The sequence below is a fragment of the Gymnoscopelus microlampas genome, assembly GCF_963454915.1.
Source record: "Gymnoscopelus microlampas genome assembly, chromosome: 3".
NCBI classification, from domain to species: domain Eukaryota; kingdom Metazoa; phylum Chordata; class Actinopteri; order Myctophiformes; family Myctophidae; genus Gymnoscopelus; species Gymnoscopelus microlampas.
In genome coordinates this window covers 14,693,038-14,711,044 of record NC_139940.1, presented here as the reverse complement: position 1 = coordinate 14,711,044, position 18,007 = coordinate 14,693,038, and the positions used below count along the sequence as shown (strand labels likewise).

At 43.8% G+C, this 18,007-nt stretch overlaps 1 protein-coding gene across 2 annotated transcripts in view; it reads left to right on the top strand.

Moving 5' to 3' along the window:
* The window catches only part of plekhg4b (pleckstrin homology domain containing, family G (with RhoGef domain) member 4B), a 43,338-nt gene that overhangs the window by 21,953 nt on the left and 3,378 nt on the right, over positions 1 to 18,007 (top strand). For both annotated transcript variants that reach the window (XM_084051937.1, XM_084051936.1), the window contains exons 8-22: positions 1,322 to 1,438; positions 1,833 to 1,931; positions 2,578 to 2,720; positions 3,331 to 3,469; positions 5,541 to 5,663; positions 5,813 to 5,977; positions 8,562 to 9,451; positions 10,302 to 10,551; positions 11,936 to 12,025; positions 12,450 to 12,674; positions 13,285 to 13,455; positions 13,656 to 13,833; positions 14,425 to 14,541; positions 15,803 to 16,087; positions 16,877 to 17,118. In XM_084051937.1, coding sequence (XP_083908063.1) covers positions 1,322 to 1,438; positions 1,833 to 1,931; positions 2,578 to 2,720; positions 3,331 to 3,469; positions 5,541 to 5,663; positions 5,813 to 5,977; positions 8,562 to 9,451; positions 10,302 to 10,551; positions 11,936 to 12,025; positions 12,450 to 12,674; positions 13,285 to 13,455; positions 13,656 to 13,833; positions 14,425 to 14,541; positions 15,803 to 16,087; positions 16,877 to 17,118 — 3,234 coding nt within the window. The remainder of the gene's footprint in view (positions 1 to 1,321; positions 1,439 to 1,832; positions 1,932 to 2,577; positions 2,721 to 3,330; positions 3,470 to 5,540; positions 5,664 to 5,812; positions 5,978 to 8,561; positions 9,452 to 10,301; positions 10,552 to 11,935; positions 12,026 to 12,449; positions 12,675 to 13,284; positions 13,456 to 13,655; positions 13,834 to 14,424; positions 14,542 to 15,802; positions 16,088 to 16,876; positions 17,119 to 18,007) is intronic.

Here is an 18,007-nt window from a genome sequence, read left to right as displayed (position 1 = left end):
AAAAAAAGACAATAGAATTGTAATACTAGTCTAGCTAGCTACATTACTAATTAAAGTGGGTCATGTTTGCATGTTTGGAATTGTAACAGCTGAAATCAATAATATATCAGTATTCCGATATTAACCTGCGGGCCGCATTAAGTGAAGGTGGGGGCCGCATGTGGCCCCCGGGCCGCCAGTTGCCCATGTATGAATTAATTAATTGAATTGCTACTTCACAGTAGTAACGTACAGTATGATACAAAATGATACTCAGTGAAACTGAGTATCATAAAGTGAAATAATACTCAGAGGAATGCTGTAATAATACTGTACCTTCAACCCCAAATTGAGGTATGACGTGTGAGACGAGTTCATAGCTACTGTCATATTTAATAACAGCGCCAGTGACAATAACAACAGTTGGGTTTTTCACATTCCGCGGTGGCATAACGGCTCAGTGTTCCACCAGGAAGGACACAGTCTGTGATAGGCTGCCGTTGTGGCCATTCTTTGGCCTGTCCTTGAACCATCTGCGATGGGGGAAGCAGCCATCCTCCTATCAGGTCACGGTGTATAGAGAGTATCTAAACCTTTTACCCATTCTTATCAAAGTGTTGTTTATCAGTTGCAATAATTTTGAGTCAACAGCTGTTGTTTGTTCAGTGTTGATACAGAGCTACAACTTACTCACTCTAACTACTAACCCTGATTAAATCCCTTGAAGCACTACTGTGCCATTATTAGCATAAGAAGATATTACAATATGTTATTAGGTTTTTGTTTGATTTATATTACTCTTTTCATAATCAAATCACATTTTAGGGACAATGGGTTTTCCAAGCCATTTGCATTTTCCTTTATTGAGATAGCACAGGACTCTGTTGGCTCTGATCACAGGCCAGGAAGGGCCTTAACCATTATTACATCATCACTAGGCCCAGGAATGGGTGTTGCTGTAAAAGAGTATCCATGCTCAGTTGACTTCCAGTGGATTAATAATGGTTTAACCACTTTAGAAAAAAATAAATAATAAAGAAAGAAATGGATTTTTGAACTTCTTTGAAAATGTGGAAAAAGAAAATGCGTAACAACCGTCCACATTGCGATGCGTTGTGAGGTTGTTGATCTCCTTTTTCTGAAAACATTTGTTAATTATATTTTTTCGATGCTATTTTTTTTGTTTTTAATCGCACAAGGTTGTCGCGATGCAATGCATTGTTAGCTTGTAGATCAGTTCTTTCTGTCAAGCGACACTATTACTCATACTACGGAGTAGGAATTCGGCTATAAAATGGCTACGGGCCAGAGCATAATGGCTGTGTGTCTGTGTTGTTTCTAGACGGAGCTGTTCACCTCCCTGAAGGCCCTACTGAAGCACATCGACTCCACTCAACTCACAACAGAATTGGACGGCACTTTCCACTACGACCACAGTCACTGGATCCACTTCAGACAGGTACCGCTCACCTGTACCTGTGGAACAACTGGGCCCAATCAGCGATAGAAACTGGGCCCTATGGAACTGGGCCCAAACAGTGATACATACATAAACAAACGGCCACCACCAAAATAAGATCTCAGATCTCAGAGTTTCTTTTGCTTCTTTGGCTATTCAAAAAATAGCAGATATACAAGCTCATAGCACGGCACAGAGTGCCACGCTATGAGCTTGTAGATCTGCTATTTTTGAAAAGCCAAAGAAATCTAAAATGACACAGATGCTTTCCCGGTCTTAATGGCTTAATATTACTTGCCGTTTCTTGTTTAAGGTAAAGTGTTTAACTTAACGGTTATCCTTTCTCTCTCTCTCTCTCTCTCTCTCTCTCTCTCTCTCTCTCTCTCATTTTCAGAAAATCGAGCCGTTTGCCAGCAGTTGCAATGCGGCCATCTCCTCCCTCCAGGAGTCTATCAGCTCGCTGAGCAACAGTGGCAACCTGGAAACCTCCAAGGTCAGAGCCTCTGATGTATGCTTCTCTCTCTGACACACAATGGCTTTCCCGCAGGGTGTCTTTTCCTCTCGCTACATATCGTTGCTGTCGGGCAGAAACCTCTTATCTCCAGATTCTAACTTTTTGTGTTTTTTTCGTAAATTAACCCCATTATTTGATCATACTACAGTGTCACACAAAAGTAGCTTGCAATGCGGCGCAGAGAGACACGTTTTGAGCTTGTCGAACTGCTACTTTTGCTGTTTTTAAATTTGAATCCTGAAAAGTTACGGTTTTGGACAAATGAGGTTTCCACCAGTTTTCATTGCTAGCCTCTACTTCCATGGTCTCTGTGCTACCTTAGTGATTGAACTGTGGCGTTTTCCTTTCCAATAAAACATTTTGTGTTGTCTGTGATTTGGGTCATATTTTTTCATACATTAGTTTTGTGTAAAACATTTATAAATCAAAAAAATATCACCTCATTGCTAAATAGAAATTACTAAAGGTGTTAATTCCTGTGTGTGTGTGTGTGTGTGTGTGTGTGTGTGTGTGTGTGTGTGTGTGTGTGTGTGTGTGTGTGTGTGTGTGTGTGTGTGTGTGTGTGTGTGTGTGTGTGTGCGCGTGCGTGTGCCTGTGTGTGCGCGCGTGTGTGTGTTTAACATAGGTAGTATCTGAGGTGATGGAACAGCAGAAGAGTCTGATGAGGTTGGTGCTGGAGGACACTCGTCTGAACCGGCTGAGACTGGAGGGAGGGACGGTGCTGGCCCGTATTAGGAAGGAAGAGCCCTGTGAGAATGACAACTACAGGTACTGCAAGAGGACAAGCACTTCATTTAAAACCAGTCAGGGATGGAAAGAGACGCTACGTTACAGAGCAGTGGTTCCTTAACTTTTGTGGATCAGGGCCCTCTTGAAAATCTTGAAATTTTCAAAGATTTGCAAAAATTGCACAAAAAATGCAGATCTATAAGCACTCGGTGCCGTGCTATGAGGTGCTATGAGGCACATTTTCACAGTTTTAATGAAAACAATGTCATTTTTTAGATTGTAGATCTGCTATTTTTGAAACATCCTGAAAATGTGCGAATATATATGAATATAATCTTTGAATATATATATTTTTAAGCAAACATTTGTAAAATATTTTGTTCCAGGGACCCCCCAGAAGCAAAAATTTGTGTAACAAATATGTTCGCTTAAAAAATATTTCAAAGATTTGCAAACATTTTCAAGATTTTTCAAAAATAACAGATCTACAAACTTGTAGCGCTATGAGCTGGTAGATCTGCTATTTTTGAATAGTGAATAGTGTAAAATAATGGTTATAGCTCAAATCTAAAATGACACAGATGCGTTCGCGGATTGAATGGGTTAATTTTGTGTTTTTTCTCCATGATTGAATTTGTCATGAATCCAGGGATGCTGTGGACATGGTGCATGCGTTGTACAATCAGGTGGACGAAGAGGTCCATAAACTTGTGATTCTTTCCAACAAGTCCCAGAAACACCTGGAGAGTCTACTGGACGTCCGCAGGTTTGAGGAGCAAACACAGCAGGTAGGTTTCACCTTTATGTATGAACATACAGCATTACTTAATTTATATTAGTGCGTTTCACCTTTATCTCTGAACATACAGTATCTATCTATATATACATTTCTAAACCCAAAACCCCCCAAAAAAAACTGCCACTGTGTGGGACTAAACACAAAAACAACATATCAATGTCACTAACAAGACACGCCACAACGTGCAGAATTACTACGCGCAGTCTGTAGGCCACTTCATACTGCTCAGCACACATCTGCCCCCTCGCAGCATAATTAATTGCGGCCAACACAAACTCACAACATTACAGTCGGCCATGTTGTTCCTTAGCGTCATCGCCGACCACCGCCCAACGAGACCCAAGTGAGGTCAGACAACACACTCCATATTTGGGCATAGCTCCATTGGGAACATCTCCTATTATGGCTTTATATAACCGCCCAACGAGACCCAAGTGAGGTCAGACAACACACTCCATATTTGGGCATAGCTCCATTGGGAACATCTCCTATTATGGCTTTATATATTATAGAGACCAACAAACACAAAGCACCGCGCAGCGGCTAGGGGGGAGGGGCGCGCAGCGCCCCGACCCTCTAGTTACTTACATTACATTAGTACGTTTTTCAAATGATCCAATGAAGAGAGCTGAGATATTACATTAAACCATTCAGCTATTTTTTAGAAAAACATTGCTGCCAGTGGTGCTCAAAACTTTTCCCCCCAAAATTATATGTATTTGGCCACGGACCCCCATCTCAAAATATTTAGTTCCAGGGACCCCCAGAAGCAAAGATTTGCACAAATGTTTGAGATCTTTCAAAAATAGCAAATCTACAAGCTCATAGCTCGGCACTCAGTGCCACGCTATGAGCTTGTAGATCTGCTATTTTTGAATAGCCAAATAAATCTAAAATGACAGAGATACGTTCCCTGATTGAATGGGTTTAGACATTAGATTACATCAGTGGCTCAGGAGGTAGAGTGGCCGTTTGGGAATTGGAAGGTTCCTGGTTTGATCCCCGGCTCCCCCTGGGTTAGTGTCAAAGTGTCCTTGAGCAAAACACTGAACCCCTACATGTAAACTGCCCCCGATGAGCAGGATGGTGTCTTGCATGATTAGAAGGCGAGGGATTTGGTTTTTGCTCCTGTGGGTCAGTCTGTCCGTCTGTCTGTGAACAGCTAATCTCGGGTACCGGTCGAGCATCGGTGTGAAACTTTGCACGCACACTCCCGGAAGAAGAACCTCCACCCCAAAATGTTTCTAATTGGCCTGTTATAGTGCCACCATGAGGCCCATTATTGCAAAACATATTTTCTTTGCTACTACTCCTATAGATTTTGTCCAAACCTCACGCAAATCAGTACCCATTATCTGTGCAGTCATGTGATCAAGACGTGTCTGTCAGATTTTTCATATTCCATTCGGATAACAATGATAATCACATTTAAATAAACATTACTCAAACCTAATATTATAAATACCTAGAAGTACATCAGGAGCAGAAAAAAAGTAATTAATCCCAGCCTATTCTAATCCAGCTCTTTACAATTTAAACTAAACATTATAACTAATAGACTTACAGTCTACTACAGGTAAACTAATCCAGGACACGTCCCCTGTGTACAGGAATGAGTTCTGCCCACTGTTAGTCTTGAACTTGGAAGGAACCACATGAGTGGGCGCTCCCTCTTGTAGCATGCCCATGCATACTATTGACCCTGGTGAAGTACTGTAGATTGCCAGACACTTTGGCACTGCATTGAGCTGATTATTCTGTCGGTTCAGGGTTCATTGGGTCCATTGCAACACACAGGTTCTTTTTTTTCCATTTCCTGAAAAGTGACGGTGTTGGACATGGAGCTTCTTGGCAACCAACAGACTGGTTGTTACAGGCGGCACACCGGTGTGAATGTGTGCAGTCATATGAGTGTGAAGCAGGACGTTGCTGTGAAAAAGCCTCAATGCTCAGTCAAATTCTCTCTCTCTCTCTCTCTCTCTCTCTCTCTCTCTCTTTCTCTCTCTCTCTCTCTCTCTCTCTCTCTTTCTCTCTCTCTCTCCCCCTCTCCCTCCATCCAGATTAAGCTGTGGTTCAGTGTAGAGGGGGAGAAGCAGCTGGTGTCTCTGGACTCCCTGACTATGTCTGTCTCTACAGTGAAGGACATGAGACAGAGCCTGGACCAGTTCCTGGAGGAGTCTGTGGTAAATATGCCCACACATACTGTAGTGTCATTGCTGTTGGCTCCTGTCTCTGGGCAGCACACGGATGCCTGCTGTCAAAAAAGTATATATTCATTTTAGATATACAGTACATATCAGGTTGAACCCCCCCTTTCCCTATGCCTTCACAGCACCAGCAGAGGATTGGACTTCAGCTAGTGAAAGAGTCTCCAGAGTCGCTCCCCAGTTCAGCCCTGCTGGACTTTAAACAGCACCTGGGCACCATACTGGGCCAAGTGGAGAGGCGGAAAGCCCAGCTAGACATCCTCAGCAATCTATATGAGTTCTACGACTCGGTATGTATCCAGTTGAGGTGCAGACAATTTCATGCAGAAGCCTGATTTATCCCATCAAAAAAGAAAATGTGTTGACTATTCAACAATAGCAGATCTACAAGCTCACAGCGCGTCACTTCGTGCAGTGATGAAAATGAACTAAAACTAACTAAGTAAAATAATAGAGAAAATGTACAACACGTCAAATTGTGAGCTTGTAGATTGGAAATGTTGGTATTTTTCTGAACTTTTTGAATCTCACCCCTGACAAATTTCCCGTATGTATACAATAAAAAACTACAACTAGCAGCACTAAAGATAATAAAAACTAAAGTAAAACTAAAACATTATTTTTTAGCCGCATGCTGAAAAGCATAGCGGCTCTATATTCAGTCTGACTCTGACCCGACAGATTTCCGACATGTTTGCGACACTTTTTTTGCGTGATTGGCTGTCGTTTAAGCCAATGGGATACTTTCCCATACTCTGAACGGGCGCCCTCGTCCTCCCAAGCTATGGGACTAGACACGCCTCTCTCAGTGGATTCGTCTGAGCGCTAGCCGAATTTGGCTAATAGTTAGCTTGTATGCTTGTATGATGTTACTAACTGTACTAACTGTTTAGCCAAACGCGGTAATGTCCACTCTCCATTAGTTCTCGACGCAAGTTGCGTTATTAATCCCGTAATTTTCATGTATTCTACATCCCAAAATCAAATGTATTAACCATGTGAGAGAGAGTAAAAAAAAAAGCGATTCTGGGCGAGGTAAACAGAACACTCGCCCCAAAACACACTCACCCCCATTCATTTCGCGGACAGAGGCCGCCGGATTAGACCCGGGCGAGTGTGTTTGGGGACGAGCGTTCTTGTAATCCATTGCCGCATATGTAGCCATGGTTCACATTCATGTTTCAGGGCTACTGCCTACCGCATGATGCATCCATATCAAGGGCCCTTTTAATACAAAAACCCACGGCAATTTCGGTCTACAGTACACCAGCCTTCAACAATAGTGTACATTCAGTGGTCAGGTTCTTTCAGAAATCAATGGAAGAACGCAGGAGCGAGTTTTCCATATATAGCAAGCCACGCGCGAGAACGTGCATACACGCAGTACACTACACATGTGTCGTTGTTGACGTTTTCAGATGGTTTTAATTTGAAGGTATAACAGGCTGTTCAATGTGTTTTTGTGAGTTACGATAACTGACCGGCGTGCTCTATGCCGTCGTGTTGTGTTAAGTTACACAAGTGGCAGAAACGGTGCTTTCTGATTTTTTTCACAATACAATGTAATCCACCCGCGTTTAGTTCAGTATTATAAAAGTGTTCACCCAACGCGTGTAAACTTAAGCTAATAGGTTAACAACAGTCTCGAGTCGGTCTCAAACAGTCAGGGGGGGGAGGGGGGAGACAAAGACTCGGTCGAGAGAGGCAGAGAAATGCAGACGATGCATCTCATTGCACAGAGGTGCGTGAGCAAGATAAGGATTTAACTTCATTTAAATCAGCACAGTGTAAGCACAGTGTAAGTTAATGTCCGCTGCCGTCAGCGCCATCTTCATAATAGATAAATATATATTCAGAACAGAATAATAATATTAAAAATATTTCATAAAACAAAAAATCGAAAATCTTCTCTTCTTTTTTTTCGGGTTTTGGGCCTAACATGATGGCAATAGTCGGGTTCGGGCCGAGCCCCGGGCCGGCCCAGTCGGGCCCAGTTAGGGCCGAGCCTTCATTTTCAGGCCCGTTGAGAACTCTATAAATGATTAGTAGCCTTAAAGCTACTATTTGAATACTATTATTATTTTGCCTATACTGTGTGGCTCGCTGTGCATCACTCTGATTGCATCTTTCATTCATTCTGCAACGTGTAAATTGTCCATCACCTGACAACCATTAGCTGTCTTTTGTCATCTTCATTTCTTTATAGTTAAATGTTGTGTTGTTGACAAGATTGGGGCCAAAAAAGCCTGCCGCATGCGGCTTTATTATGACTTGTCATTCTTGTTTTTTACTAAACTAGCGACCCACTTTAAAAATGAGATAACTTAAATTAAAAACTATAATAACCTTGTAGGCGACCAGTCATTTTCAATGGAAGCCAGCAACATGAAGTTACAAACTGATGTGTGATGCGTTACAAAGAAATGTTGAGCTGACTTAAACTTTTTTTCATGCCTCCAATGACGCAGTGAAGTGTCAGTCAATCATGTTTTTGTTTCACCATTTCCACTCCCCTTCTCTCTCCCCACAATTCCTGCTCCGTTTTGTAAATGGAATAAAACCTCTTTGTTGCTATAAACCACTTCCCTGTACTATTTAACCCTACCCTTTTTTCATGTGCTCAGTGCACTCAGCAGCAATGAAGCTGGCCAGCTGCCCAGCTGTGGGATGGCCCCGCGAGCTATGGGACGAACTGCCTCAGCCATGTGTATATATAATATTTTTGAAACATTTTAACAATAGAAATCTTGCATGGGGGTCCCTGGTACAACATCTTTTCAGATGGTTATATAAATACATATTGATTTGGGGGTCCTTGACATGAAAAGGTTTGAGAACCACTGTTATAAACAGACCTCCTGTCTCCTCCTACAGGCCAGGCAGTGGATGCAGCACTGCCAGGATTACTTCCGCCAGCTGAACCTGGACAGCGATGGCGTCAGCCTCCCGCCCACCGTGATGCAAATCCTCCAAGACTATCACACCGAGGCCTCCAAGTTCTCCGTGGACAACTTCAGCACCCTCAACGAGAAGGTGCTGTCCCTGGACAGTCCCCGGCAACTGCAGCAGTGGAACTCGCTGTGGCTCGAGTGTCAGCGGACCAAGCAGCAGCTGGAGGAGACGTTAGCTAAGGCGGTCGCGGCGGAAGAAGGAGGAGAAGTCTCCTCAGACCCCGCGGCAGACGGGCTGAGCGCTTGCACGGAAAAGTGCGCCGCTAACGGAGTTTCCTCTTTACCCGACGTGGCCGTTTATACCAATGGGCCGGCGGCACCGCCGGACTACGAGGACGGCAAGCCGGACCCCGACGGGCCGTTCTCCAAGAGTCCCTCCAGCTCCATCTCCTCCGCCTCCCACTTCCCTTTCCCTCCGGACTGCGACGTCAAATTCAGACAGAGCCCGTCCCTGTTCGACGACACGGACAGCGACTGCACCATCGACTCGTCCGTCACCTCGCACTCTGAGCCGGTCTACTCGTCCGGCGCGGCGCGGCACCGCAAGCAGCCGCTGAAGAAGATCATGAAGAAGACAATGAGCTACGAGCTGAGCCCGAGGGACGGCGGCGCCGGCGGTCACCTGGACGCCGGCCATCAGGGCTACACGGGCGTGTACATCAAGGGCCTGGAGGTCACCAACAACGTGTCGGTGGAGAAGAAGCTGCAGAGGCCCGACATCCTGAGCCCCGCGTTGGGGCGGAGCCGCAGCATGTCCACGCCCTCCAGGACGCACGGCAGACACTCCGACGGAGATGGAAAGAAACAGAGCAGGTGGGGGCGGGGCCGTCCTGGGGGCTCAGACAGTTCAGTGCATGTGTGAACTGTGCGCTTGTCCCTGAGCTCATTCAGTGAAGTAACTTGGTTTCCGTACAACCCTCTTTTTAAAAGATTACCCAGATTACCCAAATTTGAGCGATTTTGTGCGTACCACATAGACACAGACCTAGACAATGACGTTATGGGTTCATAGTCTGTCTGTCACTCCCGAGTTTTAGTCTACGACAAAGCACATACAAGTACTACACAGAAAAAGTGAAGAATGAATGATTCAGCAACACATGGATCACGTTAATCAGTGTAGAAACAATGCCTTGTGCAAAGAGGAGTTCAACATGGCCATTAGCTTACATTACAAAACTGGGTAATGTAAGCCACAATTAAGCAACACTGTATAATACATCTTCATCACAACATTGCATAATAATGTATTAATTAAAGGATTTCTTGGATCCGGGCTTTAAATGTTCCACGATCCCTTTTTATTCTTGATGGATTATTTTCTTGGTGATTCCGTACAATTTCCCCTGATTATTTGATTTATCTTTGTCAATTAAGACCATACATCTATGGTTACATGTTTTTGAAAAAGTACAAAATGATGGTAATTGCTAACACAACTTATCTGAACCGCAACCTCATTAATATCCTGATATGTTTACCCGCCAGTCAAAAACAGAACTCATTTTATACTATGGAACATATTGCTTGTAATCAAGTAAGAATTTCATTGTACTTTACCTTGACCAAAGACGAGCATTCACACGAAGTTGTAAATGTAAATACCACATATCTTCTAAAAACGTTTCACATTTATGTACAATATCTGTTTTCTGCACAACAGCAAAGTCCAGCACATCATGGACGAGATGATCGCCACTGAGAGAGATTACGTGCGGTCGCTCAGCTACATCATCGAGCACTACTTCCCCGAGATGCAGCGGCTGGACCTGCCGCAGGACCTGCGGGGGAAGCGCGGCATCATTTTTGGGAACGTGGAGAAGCTGTGTGACTTCCACAGCCAGTACTTCCTGAAGGAGCTGGAGTCGTGCGCTCACGCCCCGCTGTCCGTCAGCAGCTGCTTCCTGAGACACGTGAGTTGTGAAATGCAGTGCACGCCTGTGTCTCTCTCTGTGTCTCATGCCTGTGTCTCTCTCTGTGTCTCATGCCTGTGTCTCTCTTTGTGTCTCACGCCTGTGTCTCTCTCTGTGTCTCACGCCTGTGTCTCTCTCTGTGGTGGGCCAGAGATATTGGTGTTAAACTGTGTCAAAAGACGTTAAAAGTTGTACCTGCATACACACTCCACAGACTACAGCTGACAATCAGTTGATGGCACTGTTATGCGTTCTTGTGAGAGGAAATTATCTCCTATGGGCTCCTATGGGCGAATACATGAATGAACTAGAATAATTAGCTACTCGGAGAACAGGTCTCTGCCAGGGAAGGAAGGTTATTGTGGGCCAGCAATGTTTCGCGGCAATCGGACACTGCGTTCATGATTTGAGGCATTTTGTTCCAAACGGACCACTCCGTATCTGTATTACGAACAGATACGTTTTGATCACATGACTATAGAGATGTGTACCAATTGGCGTGATGTTTGGACAAAATCTGTAGGAGTAATATCAAATTGTTTTGTGTGCAAACATTTGCCTCCTGGTGGCGCTATAACAGGCCAGTGTGAAAAATCTGGGGCAGAGGTTCTTCCATGGCCTCCAGGGAGTGTTCATACAAAGTTTCACACCGATCTGTCCAACAGTGCCGGAAATTAGCAGCTCACAGACAGACGGACATAGGATAGATGACGACAGCAAGATGACAAAGCTGTGTTTTATTAATATTTGTGTCTAAATTGGACCAAATCTATTACTTCTACTGAATATACCTAATTGATTGATTGAATACTTTATTAAAAGTTTTCAAAGGGTACATTATACAATAATCCTAAAAGGATAACACAAAAAGACCCGAGGGCTTGTTTCCATTGTGGTCCTGTGTATTATCCTGGGTAGAATCTCCTCACCTATGGGATTTAAAACCATATACTGTAGAGAGAATGACATATCAGGGTCAATGAGTTCCCACATAAACACCCAGACAGTCCCAGGCCGTTCCCTGAGGCTGCAGACTTGACAGCCCAAGCAGAGAACTTGAAACCCTTTGACTCCCAGCTTCAGTTAGAGAGATATTTACATGTGTTCAACTGTCACCACTTTTCTCAAAACACCCCCCCCCCCCCTCAAACCACACTGTTGTCATTTGACTGTTCCTAAATTCCACCGCATATTACCTCACTGGACCTCAAAGTCAGGCTGGGAAACTAGCTCGAGGAGAATGGAGATTACTATGACTCTGCCATGCCACCTCTCTCATCGACCCACCAGCTGAATGGTTCACAGTGTGTGACAGAGCATGCCCAAATGTGTGTGTGTACCTTTTACTGTAGTCTGTGTTGTAACTTGTTATTCTTGTGTGCAGGAGGATCAGTTTGGAATGTATGCTCTGTACAGCAAGAATAAGCCGCAGTCAGATGCCCTGCTCAGCAGCCATGGGAACGAGTTCTTTAAGGTGCGTCTAGCTGTGAAATGGCTCTGGTTGCATTTCAAGCCCTACTGTGTGACAGCTTCCAGGATCATCTGTCCTAGCTGGAGCATCAGATGCAATCAGTGGTGGAAAAAGTACTCAAATATTTGAAAATAGCAGATCAATCAAGATTACTTGATTAATGAAAAAAGTAATTAGTCTCTGTCGGGTGGAAACATCATGTCCAAAGCTGGTACTTTTCAGGATTCAAATTCAAAAATAGCAAAAGTAGCAGATCGACTACTTTTGATACTTTTGTGTGACATCAAGTATGATCAAGTAGGGCATTAATTTACAAAAAACACACAAAAGAACCTAATTGATAGAATAATTGCTATGAAATATATTCGCAGCTCAGCTACTAATAGAAATCCCTTTTCTCTCTCTCTCTCCCTCTCCCGTCCGCCAGAACAAGCAAATGGAGCTGGGAGACAAGATGGACGTGGCGTCCTACCTGCTGAAGCCCATCCAGAGGATGAGTAAGTTCGCGCTGCTGTTGAAGGACCTCATCAAGGAGTGCAGCCAATCACAGGAGCAGGAGCTTGGTGACCTCCGCACCGCAGAGGAGATGGTCAAGTTTCAGCTTCGCCATGGAAACGACCTGCTGGCCATGGACGCCATCCAGGGCTGTGATGTACGTACAGTAAGACACACGCACACACACACACACACACACGCGCACACACAATCAAATTCCCCTTATATGACGGGCGATTCTATGCATCTTTACGCCCCATTTCACTTTCATAGTGCTGCCTGCAGAAATCAAAGACAGACAGACAGACAGTGACAGTGGAAGAGAGAATGGGGCAGAGGTTTACTGTCCCTCACGTCTGTGCTATCAGAAACATTCTGATACGTTCTGATACGTTTCATATCCAAATGTCTAGATGGGGATGTTGGTGACACAACGTCGATATAGTGTCATTCCCATTCATTGTCAAGTACTATGTGCAGTTTAACCCAGGGTTAACTAGAGGAATATTCTATTCTATAATGTATCTGTTCCTTACTTGATTGACAACACAAAGTAATGGTGCCAGTTTAAAACTGATTGCGTCCACCTTAGGGAACATTTATCATCCTCCCAAAAGGCTGAATGTCATGTAGGATTGTTATGGCATGTCTCTGTGCAATGACAAGAAGGCAATCATCATTGACTCTAGTGCTGTATGTGTTGTACAGTGAGGGTCAGGGCCATTGTTCTCTCTGACGCATGTATGCGCCCCTCGTTTCCTCCCCAGGTGAACCTGAAAGAGCAGGGTCAACTCCGCTGTCAGGATGAGTTCATTGTCTGGTGTGGCCGCAGGAAATACCTTCGCCACGTCTTCTTGTTTGAAGACCTCATCCTCTTCAGCAAGACCAAAAAGATCGAGGGAGGATATGACTTTTACATCTACAAACAGTCTTTCAAGGTGAGAATGTTGGTATAAACAAAAGAGGTTCCTATTTTATGTCCTCTTTTCTGAACACTGAATGATCCTTTTTCTCAAACGCTACCATTTGTGTATTTGAAGTACATTTTCTCTCCTCTCCTCTCCTCTCCTCTCCTCTCCTCTCCTCTCCTCTCCTCTCCTCTCCTCTCCTCTCCTCTCCTCTCCTCTCCTCTCCTCAGACGGCAGAGATAGGTATGACAGAGAACGTGGGCGACAGCGGCCTGCGTTTTGAGATCTGGTTCCGTCGGAGGAAGTCTCAGGACACGTTCATCCTCCAGGCCAGTTCTGCGGAGGTGAAAGCTGTGTGGACCGCCATTATTGGAAAGATCCTCTGGAGGCAGGCGCTCAGAAACAGGGGTGAGAAATGTCTTCAGTTCCTACTGCACATCATAATGTTAGTTTCACTGTTCTTTTTTTTTTGACAGTTGCTTCCAATTTACAAGGAATGAAGAATAAAAGGAAAGTAAGAATTGAAACAATGTGAGCAATGAAACATCAAACTCTTCAAACACAGGAAATCATCCCTGTTTTCTGATTGATTCAATGCTAAACTTATTTCATATAAAAAATAACAGTTGGATGTTGTGTATTTTACTGGCCTCTGTGCAGTGGTTCCCAAACTTTTTAGCTCAAGACCCAAAAGAGAAATTAGACGTTTGCCGGGACCCAAACTTGTGAAAATAGCAGATCTACAAGCTCACTTTTAGATTTTATTCTGAAAAGTTTTGTTTTTTAATTTATTTATGGACATTATTCGATTTTTTAAATGTTATGTATGAAATACTTTTGAAAAATGTTTGAATAGTTTTTAATTGCTGAAAAGGTTGTGATTTTTTCTGTTTAAACTTTTTAAAATCTTTTTGAAAGTTAATGTAGGAAACGGAAAAAAAGGGTTCCCAGTGTTTGGGAAACAGTGCATTAAAGGATACATGTGTTTCTATACTGCAGAGGTGCGCATGCAGGAGATGGTTTCCATGGGGATCGGTAGTAAACCCTTCATGGACATCAAGCCCAGCGATGCAGCCATCAGTGACAGAGCCATCGACTACATCATGAAGGGCTCGGGTAAGCCAGTGGTTCCCACACATTTTCCCCTGGGGGTCCCCGGACCACACTTTGAGAACTACTGGGGAAAGCTGTCTGTTACAGTAATGCCCCCCAACGATCTCTGTCTGTGGGATCTCTCTCTTTCTGATTGTCTTTCTAATATTTAACATTTTCCTTAAAGCAAAATCATGATTATCCATCATTTATCCATTACTAGTCTGTGAGATCTGGTTCTGTTTATCCATCATCCTAACCGTAATCTTGACACCGACTGATCTAACACATTCTAATGCTTGCCATAAACTTTAAACAGACCCTTGTGATACTAAGCAAAATAGCCATCCTCGCGAGGATGGCGTTTGTGTCTTCGGAGGTCATAAAGGTTGAAGAATTTTGCCTCACCACACACAGGTAGAAGAGTATGGTGATACAATGTAGCAAAGACTATATTAAAACCACACAGACCAAATGTCATGTCATGTCATCCAGATCTAATCAGTTCCTTTCTCATCTCATTTATTTTAACTGACCCTCTAAGCACAGTGAAGAGATTCGCAAATCACATTACCTCTCTTTCATTGGGAACCAGGAAATCTAACTAAAAGGGATTCATAATGACTTCCGGTAACTACCACAGGAATTTTAGAAACAAAATCCAACCACTTCAACCAGCGGTCGGAAAGCCAAACAGGTTATGAGATGTTCTGTCAGGGTTGTGGGCAAAAAGGACAATTTTAATGGAGGAATGCTGTGTCATTTACATAACATACTGAGTCATGACTTCATGGAGCGGCTGAAAACCTCTTCTCTAAACAGCTTAAGTGACTCTCATTGCCCCTAGTCTCGCGAGCCAGAGTGTTTCCTCCCACAGTTTTCATCACTGTCATACAGTCTGGAGCACGGAAGCTCTCAAAATGATCAAGCAATGAAGCGGACGCCTCCTCCTTCCCCCTTCCGTTTCGTCTTTACAGTCGCGCAAATTTGTCCTAATATAAATCAAAATCTTCTAAGCATAATTATATAGCGTGCTGCTTAGCAGAAAGGGAAATAAAAACATATAATGTACTGTAAAAAATATTTTTGTGAACGGAAATGACAGCGGACAGCTTCCTGTCTCTGCTTTCGGGAGGGAGGTGTAGTTCCAGACTCTATATAGCATTCTGAGATTGTGGAATAGCTTTCTTTTTCTTTTTCTTTCACTGCTCTCCACTGTGAGGTGTTTATGATATACTAATGACACTCTAATGTCTCTATTTTTCTTTTTTATGCTTTGACACAGAGTGTCGAACCCGAGCGTCCATCGCCGTGTCCTCGTTCGACCACTCCGCCTCGTTCAAGAGGCCGCACTCCACCATCTCCAACAGCAGCACCTCGTCCTCCAGCAGCCAGTCGTCTTCCTCCCTGCTGGGCTCGCTCAACCTCCACCTCTACTCCTCGCCCTCCCACCCTCACCCTCACCCTCACCCCTACCCGGCGGGCAGCGTGCCCTCCTTCGGCCACTGGCCCTACGACTGCATCGAGGAGGACGAGCTGGAGCAGGACCCTGGGAGCCAGCCTTCCATGAGTGAGTGACTGACCTCACGCAGTGACTCTCAAACCTTTTTCATTTGGAGGACCCCGTGGTTGATGCGTATTAGGTCACAGACCCCCATCTGAGACAGAAGAAGAAATTCAGTGATAATTTTACTCTGCGATTGTACAAATGGAACCACGAGGGTCCATTTGGTTCCATGTGTCTCCAGTTACAGACCTGCAAGGGTCCATTGACTGTGAAGTTGCATCGCCACGCATTGTTAGCTTGTAGATCTGTTCTGGTCGGCAAGCGACACGTCATATAAACTTTAACCACTTACAGGGAACATGTTTGGGGTCATTTTAACGTCTACTTACTAGACATTAAAAAGACCCCAGACATGTTGGAAAGTGAAATATCCCTTTAAACCCTACTTAATTGACTGGAGTCTATACTAGGCCCCTTCCTTTTTTCCCAGAAATTTGCCAATATACATGCTCACAACGCTGCGAATTGCGACACGTTGCGGGCTTGTAGATCTCCTATTTTTGCAAAATGTTTGCCCACAGATTAGGGAGGATTCATGCCATATTCACGAATGATAGCCTCAGACATTCACATTCTAACCCACAGTTTGCTGTTGTTTGTGTATGTGTGACAGTTAAAGAGAGCTCAGAGACACAGTCCAGTGACATACAGTGTGTATGTATGACGGTTACAGAGAGCTCAGAGACACAGTCCAGTGACAGACAGTGTGTGTGTATGTGTGTGTGTGACAGTTACAGAGAGCTCAGAGACACAGTCCAGTGACAGACAGTGTGTAATGTGTATGTGTGACAGTTACAGAGAGCTCAGAGACGTCCAGTGACAGTGTGACGGGGATGAGTGCCATGTCGACTCCCGGGCATCCCGCTCTCGTTCTGGACGCCTACAACAATAACAACAACAACGACCCGTCCCCGTCTTTCCTGTGTGACCCCTCCCCACCCTCCACCTCCACCCCCTCCTCCTCCACGGCCCCTCCTCCCCTGTTCCCGGAGAACCAGGACCTCCAACCCCAAGGCACAAAGTTCATCACAGCAGTGAGTATTTTATTGTCCAACTATTATAGATTCCCAAACATTGGGTCGGGATCCATGTTTAGGTTTGCGGACCCATTTTTATGGGGCGCGGGTAAATGTCCCTTTTTTTAAAGTTTCCTACAAAACTAAATTATTATTATTTCAATTTTAAAATGTAATCCAAATAAAAAACATTCTTCATATTTTTTTCTTCAAGAATAACAAAAATAGCACATCTACAAACTCACACAGTACATCGGCTATTTTCACTATTAAATTGGACTTACGTGATTAATTCATAATGTATTTTTGTACATCCCAGGGAGACATCTCTTTTGGGTCTTGGGTGAAAAAGGGCAACAGGGAAACAGGATTTTTTTTAAGTTTGGAAAATTCAGGACAGTGTTTTATTATTTACAACCTGTAACCATCAATAGAATATTATTTGACTGAAAGTGCAGATGATTCAAGTTTTTATCAGTAGAGGGCGCTGTGACTACTATCATTGAGCGTTCTCAGGAATTAACCTTAACATAATGAGTTCAGTCATGTCATCAGTCATGTCATCAGTCATGTCCAAAAACAGTTGCAGGCAGTCAACTTTATTAACAGATTGTGTATTTTCAGTTATTATGTTCAGAATAATTTGGGTTGATTTATGTGAATACATCTAAAGGATTTAGACATGTTCCAGCTTGCTGTTGATATTTGACATGCATTGATTTGAACGTTTTAAAACCCGATATGGTGTTCAACTCTCTCTCTACTATTATAGGAACAACTTTGGAAGAGTGGATATTTGCTGTGTACTGTTTCTATTCATTCATGCACATTGACCTAAACAGCCCCACCGCCATTCACTAACCATCCTGTTCACAGTGGTGATTAACTCAAGGTTCAAAGTTGTGCT